This window comes from Musa acuminata, unplaced genomic scaffold, assembly GCF_036884655.1.
Source record: "Musa acuminata AAA Group cultivar baxijiao unplaced genomic scaffold, Cavendish_Baxijiao_AAA HiC_scaffold_1077, whole genome shotgun sequence".
Taxonomy (NCBI): domain Eukaryota; kingdom Viridiplantae; phylum Streptophyta; class Magnoliopsida; order Zingiberales; family Musaceae; genus Musa; species Musa acuminata.
The window spans coordinates 1519811-1526983 of record NW_027021291.1 but is presented as its reverse complement, the minus strand read 5'-3'; the positions used below and the strand labels follow the sequence as shown (position 1 = coordinate 1526983).

Sequence of the window (7173 nt, the reverse complement as noted above, 5' to 3'; positions counted from 1 at the left end):
GAGGGGAGCATATGAAAAATGTAATCGATTCTTTCGTTTCCTTGGGTCACTGGCCATCTGCCGGGAGTTTCGGGTTTAATACCGATATTTTAGCAACAAATCCAATAAATCTAAGTGTAGTGCTTGGTGTATTGATTTGTTTTGGAAAGGGAGTGTGTGCGAGTTGTGTATTTCAAGAATAGGTTGGATCCATCCAGCTGCACTTTATTTATGGTATTTATAGGAGAAATAGGAAAAAGGTGCACGATCTCGATGAATTACTTCTGAATAAATTAAGAAATCATATGTAAGAACCATAGCATTTCGTGACTTATTGGTAAATCCACTTTGATTCTCTATCAACCAATAATGTGAGACCATTAACATGGTTAAAGCTAAATTGTTTAAAGTCTAGGTAAAACATGGTACTCTTTCTATCACTTCTACCACTACGTTAGTAACGAAATGGTTAAAAAAAAAAGTTGGTAATTTATTTGATTTGATATAGAACACTCGTATCGATAAAAGAATTTGAACCATTTACTAGAAAAATGAGCACTTTGCTTTTTTTATCTAATGCTAAAATGACGACCTATGTATAAAAAAAAGGAATTTTTGGACTTGAAGAAACAAATAAAAAAATGTAATAATTATTATTTTCATTTTTAAAAAATGAAAAATGAAATAGAATTCTAAAATTGAAAATGATAAATAAAATACAAAACAAATATAAATAAAATACAAATAAAGAAACAACTTTGTTGACAATTCTAGATTTTTGTCTGGTCTAGTCGGAAGAGTCCTCCTGATATTCTGGTCTTGTATCAGTTTTGACATCTTTGAATACAAACAGAAAAGAGAGGGTAGGCTCATTACATTAAAAAAGATATGGGAATACCCACACCATAAATAAAACATTAAAAAAGATATGGGAATACCCACACCATAAATAAAATAAATAATTGAGCGTGAGAGCCAAATGAATCGAAAGATTCATGTTTGGTTTGGGAAGAGATCATGGAAGTTTTGAAATTAATGATAAGATAATCTACTTTCATTAAATGATTTATTAGATAATCGAAAACAGAGGATTTTGAATACTATTCGAAATTCGGAAGAATTACGTAAAGGGGCCATTGAGCAGCTCGAAAGAGCCCGGGCTCGCTTACGTAAAGTGGAAATGGAAGCATATGAGTATCGAATGAATGGATACTCTGAAATAGAATGAGAAAAACAAAATTTGATTAATGCCACTAGTAATAGTTTGGAACAATTAGAAAATTACAAAAATGAAACCCTTCAGTTTGAACAACAAAGAGCGATTAATTAGGTCCGACAACGAGTTTTCCAACAAGCCTTACAAGGAGCTCTAGGAACTCTGAATAGTTGCTTGAATAGCGAGTTACATTTCCGTACGATCCGTGCTAATATTGGCATTCTCAGGGCCATGCAAGAAATAACTGATTAGCCCTTCTTTTTTTAGTTATAGTTTAGGCATTATTTTTTTCTTTTCCTTCCTAAAAAGAATAAAGAAACACTAATGGTAACCCTTCGAGCCGACGAAATTAGTAATATTAATCGTGAGCGTATTGAACAATATAGTAGAGAAATAAAGATTGTGAATACCGGTACCATACTTCAAGTAGGCAACGGAATTGCTCGTGTTCATGGTCTTGATGAAGTAATGGCAGGTGAATTAGTAGAGTTTCAAGAGGGTACAATAGGCATTGCTCTGAATTTGGAATCAAATAATGTTGGCGTTGTATTAATGGGTGATGGTTTGATGATACAAGAGGGAAGTTCCGTAAAAGCAACAGGACGAATTGCTCAGATACCTGTGAGTGAGGGTTATTTGGATCGTGTTATAAATGCTCTGGCTAAACCTATTGATGGGAGAGGTGAAATTTCAGCTTCTGAATCTCGGTTAATTGAATCTCCTGCCCCATGTATTATTTCTAGACGTTATGTATATGAGCCTCTTCAAACGGGGCTTATTGCCATTGATTTGATGATCCCTAGGACGCGGTCAACAAGAATTAATTATTAGAGACAGACAGACTGGCAAAACAGCCGTAGCCACAGATACGATTCTCAATCAAAAAGGTCAAAATGTAATGTGTGTTTATGTAGCTATTGGTCAAAAAGCATCTTCTGTGGCTCAGGTAGGAAAGATGGAATATACTATTGTGGTAGCTGAAACGACGGATTCACCTGCTACATTACAATACCTCGCTCCTTATACGGGAGCGGCTCTGGCTGAGTTTTTTATGTATCGTGGACAACATACTTTAATAATTTATGATGATCTCTCCAAACAAGCACAAGCTTATCGCCAAATGTCTCTTCTATTAAGAAGACCTCCCGGTCGTGAAGCTTATCCAGGAGATGTTTTTTATTTGCATTCACGACTTTTGGAAAGAGCCGCTAAATCAAATTCTAGTTTAGGTGAAGGAAGTATGACCGCTTTACCGATAGTTGAGACTCAATCTGGAGACGTTTCAGCTTATATTCCTACTAATGTAATTTCCATTACAGATGGACAAATATTCTTATCTGCCGATCTATTCAATGCTGGAATCCGACCTGCTATTAATGTGGGTATTTCCGTTTCCAAAGTAGGATCCGCAGCTCAAATTAAAGCCATGAAACAAGTAGCCGGCAAATCAAAATTGAAACTAGCGCAATTCACAGAGTTAGAAGCCTTTGCACAATTCGCTTCTGATCTCGATAAAGCTACTCAGAATCAATTGGCAAGAGGTCAACGATTACGCGAGTTGCTTAAACAATCCCAATCAGACCCTCTCGCAGTGGAAGAACAGATAGCTACTATTTATACCGGAGCGAATGGATATCTTGATCCGCTAGAAATTGAACAGGTAAAGAAATTTATCAGTCAGTTACGTAGCTACTTAAAAAACAATAAACCTAAATTTCAAGAAATTATTGTTGAATCTCGGATTTTGATGATGAAGTCAATTGTCATTTGTTGTCTAATCTATGTGTTGAGATAAGTGTGCAGGATTAACTACGATGAAAGTTAGACAAGCAGCAGGAGTTGCGCCGGAGTCAAGATCATGATCACATTGGGAGTTCGAGAGTTCGACGGAAGTTCGGACGGTCGTCGGAGGTTCTGCGAGAACAGATCCGAGAAGTCCGGAAGCTTGCCAAGCGAAGCTCATCGGAACTCGCCAAGTGGATCGTCGCAAAGTCTAGGAGTTTGCCGGAAGTCCGCAGAAGCATCACCGAGGGTTCATCGGATGATCGACGGAAGTTCGCCGGAAACTCGCCGGAAGAAGCGATTGACGTACTGAAGCAAAGCTGCAGAAATTGTCTTAGATTTAATCGTAGTTAGCACGGTGATTAAGGTAGAAATGGGAGGTGATCCCATTAGCTTAATCCTGGGGCAATTGGGCCCCTGAAGAACTCAAGTTGGGTCGAATGGTTCAACCCATTCGGACCCAAGTTGCTGTGGGAGGTGCAACCGCCCAGGCAGGGAGGTAGCACCGCCCAGGCTAAGTCTCCCAGCGAGACTGGGCGGTGCAACCGCTCTAGCCAAGAGGTGCAACCGCCCAGGGCTCAGTCTCCAAGCGAGACTGGGCGGTGCAACCTCCTCTGTCAAGAGGTAGCACCGCCAGAGCTCAAGTTTCGAGCTCTGCAAGGCGATGCAATCACCGAGCTCGGTCTTCGAGCTCTGGCAGAGAGGTGCAACCTCTCTGGCCAGGAGATGCACCGCCTGAGCTCGGTCTTCGAGCTCTAGCAGAGAGGTGAAACCTCTCTGATCAGGAGATGCACTGCCTGAGCTCGGTCTTCGAGCTCTGGCAGAGAGGTGCAACCACCCCTGACAGAGAAGGTGCATCCGCCTGAGCTCAGTCTTCGAGCTCTGCCAGGCGGTGCAACCTCTCCAGTCAAGAGGTGCAACCGCCTGAGCTCAGACTTCGAGCTCTGCCAGGCGGTGCAACCTCTCCAGTCAAGAGGTGCAACCGCCTGATCCCGGAATTCCGGGATTTGATCGTTTTGAGCTCGAAGTTTGAACTGGGTTGGGGCCTATAAATACCCCACCCATTCAGCACAGAATGAGAATAGATCCATTACGAATTCTTGATCTTTTCTGTGATTCTAAGAGCTCAAATTTGTGTAAAATCCTTAAGTCTCCTCTTTCTGTTCTTCAAGTCTTGAGTTGTAAAGAGAGGAGAGAAAGGATCTGTAAGGGTTGTCTCCTGAGCCCGTCAAAAGGAGTGAAACTGTAAAAGGGCAGTTGACCTTCGCCCATTGAAGGAAGGCAGCTAGTTGACATCGGCAACCTCGTCGGAGGAGGAAGCCAAAAGTGGAGTAGGTCAAGACTGACCGAACCACTCTAAATCTTGTTGAATCTCGAATTTTGATGATGAAGTCAATTGTCATTTGTTGTCTAATCTGTGTGTTGAGATAAGTGTGCAGGATTAACTACGATGAAAGATAGATAAGCAGCAGGAGTTGCTCCAGAGTCAAGATCATGATCACGTTGGGAGTTCGAGAGTTCGACGGAAGTTCGGACGGTCGTCGGAGGTTCTGCGAGAACAGATCCGAGAAGTCCGGAAGCTTGCCAAGCGAAGCTCGTCGGAACTCGCCAAGTGGATCGTCGCAAAGTCCAGGAGTTTGCCGGAAGTCCGCAGAAGCATCACCGAGGGTTCATCGGATGATCGACGGAAGTTCGCCGGAAACTCGCCGGAAGAAGCGATTGACGTACCGAAGCAAAGCTGCAGAAATTGTCTTAAATTTAATCGTAGTTAGCACGGTGATTAAGTTAGAAATGGGAGGTGATCCCATTAGCTTAATCCTGGGGCAATTGGGCCCCTAAAGAACTCATGTTGGGTCGAATGGTTCAACCCATTCGGACCCAAGAAGCTGTGGGAGGTGCAACCGCCCAGGCAGGGAGGTAGCACCGCCCAGGCTAAGTCTCCCAGCGAGACTGGGTGGTGTAACCGCTCCAGCCAAGAGGTGCAACCGCCCAGGACTTAGTCTCCAAACGAGACTGGGCGGTGCAACCTCCTCTGTCAAGAGGTAGCACCGCCAGAGCTCAAGTTTCGAGCTCTGCCAGGCGATGCAATCACCGAGCTCGGTCTTCGAGTTCTGGAAGAGAGGTGCAACCTCTCTGGCCAGGAGATGCACCGCCTGAGCTCGGTCTTCGAGCTCTGGCAGAGAGGTGCAACCACCTCTGGCAGAGAGGTGCAATCACCTCTGGCAGAGAGGTGAAACCTCTCTGATCAGGAGATGCACCGCCTGAGCTCGGTCTTCGAGCTCTGGCAGAGAGGTGCAACCACCCCTGACAGAGAAGGTGCATCCGCCTGGGCTCAGTCTTCGAGCTCTGCCAGGCGGTGCAACCTCTCCAGTCAAGAAGTGCAACCGCCTGAGCTCAGACTTCGAGCTCTGCCAGGCGGTGCAACCTCTCCAGTCAAGAGGTGCAACCGCCTGATCCCGGAATTCCGGGATTTGATCGGTTTGAGCTCGAAGTTTGAACTGGGTTGGGGCCTATAAATACCCCACCCATTCAGCACAGAAAGGATACAGATCCACTACGAATTCTTGATATTTTCTGTGATTCTAAGAGCTCAAACTTGTGTAAAGTCCAAAAGTTCTCCTCTTTCTGTTCTTCAAGTCTTGAGTTGTAAAGAGAGGAGAGAAAGGATCTGTAAGGGTTGTCTCCTGAGCCCGTCAAAAGGAGTGAAACTGTAAAAGGGCAGTTGGCCTTCGCCTATTGAAGGAAGACAGCTAGTTGACGTCGGTGACCTCGTCGGTAGAGGAAGCCAAAAGTGGAGTAGGTCAAGACTGACCGAACCACTCTAAATCTCTGGTTTGCGTTTATTTTTGAGTTCCTTATCATTGCTGCAAACCTCCTACATAACTACTGCTCTCTGCGCCTTTACGAACAAGTTCTAAGTGCTGATCTTTTCGAATATGCATTCAGACGTAAATCTCTATTTTTCGTACGATCAATTTACATTTACGTTTTGATTCTGCAAAACTGTCTTCTGCGCTTTTACGAACGAGTTTCTAAAATCAGATCTCTTTGAAACTGTGTTTAAACGTAAAACTGTGTTTTAGACGTAAAACTACTTTTAGACGCAAACTGCGTTCAGACGTAAAACTGCGTTTAGACGCAAACTGCGTTTAGACGTAAAACTGCGTTTAGACGTAAACTATGTAAAACTGTGTTTTAGACGTAAAACTACTTTTAAACGCAAACTGCGTTTAGACGTAAAACTGCGTTTAGACGTAAACTGAGTTTAGACGCAAAACTGCGTTTAGACGTAAAACTACGTTTAGACGCAAAACTGCGTTTATACGCAAACTGTATTTAGACGCAAACTGAGTTTAAACGTAAACTGTGTTTAGACGTAAACTGCGCTTGATCTTAAGTAATCTTAGAATCAGCTTTTACATCGAAATCGTTTTTTATCGAACAAACGCAGCTTTCGTTTTTAATCGCAGAAAGATATCCGCTGCACTAATTCACCCCCCCCCTCTTAGATCTCTCGATCCTAACAATTGGTATCAGAGCAAGGTTAACTCTCTAACGGATTAAAACCCAAGAGAGATGGCATACGCCGGAAACCATGAGGGGCATTCTATTACACGTCCACCCATGTTCAGTGGGACGGACTACACCTACTGGAAGACTCGAATGAGGATCTTTCTTATTTCTATGGATTTTGAACTATGGAACCTTGTTGAAAACGGATTTTCAAAGTCTTCTCTTCCAATGATCGATTGGAATGAATTGGAGAAGAAGGCTTTCGCTCTTAATGCAAAGGCTATGAATGCCTTATTTTGCGCACTTGATAAAAACGAGTTTAATCGTGTTTCAACTTGCGAAACTGCATTTGATATTTGGCACACACTCGAAGTGACCCACGAGGGCACAAGTAGAGTGAAAGAGTCAAAAATCAATCTGTTGTTACATTCTTTTGAACTTTTTCGAATGAAACCAAGTGAAACCATTGGCGACATGTTTACCCGTTTCACGGATGTCGTCAACGGTCTAAAAGGACTTGGAAAAAGTTTTTCGGATTTTGAACTCGTAAGTAAGATACTAAGATCCCTTCCTAAGAGTTGGGATCCTAAAGTCACTGCTATTCAAGAGGCAAAAGATCTGCGCAACTTCCCTCTTGAAGAACTAATCGGGTCATTAATGACCTACGAAATGACCTGTAAAGC

General features: G+C 43.0%; 1 protein-coding gene across 1 annotated transcript; it reads left to right on the top strand.

The window, feature by feature from the left end:
• The first annotated feature begins 612 nt into the window (after window positions 1-612).
• Window positions 613-2026, top strand: LOC135666252 (ATP synthase subunit alpha, chloroplastic-like). The gene has a single exon (XM_065177821.1). The coding sequence runs from the start codon at window positions 1520-1522 to the stop codon at window positions 2024-2026; it is 507 nt and encodes a 168-aa protein (XP_065033893.1). The 5' UTR covers window positions 613-1519.
• The last annotated feature ends 5147 nt before the right edge of the window (window positions 2027-7173 follow it).

What these genes read in the sequence shown, in the direction of transcription:
- LOC135666252 (XM_065177821.1), top strand. Translation starts at nt 1,520, where the DNA reads ATGGTAACCCTTCGAGCCGACGAAATTAGTAATATTAATCGTGAGCGT.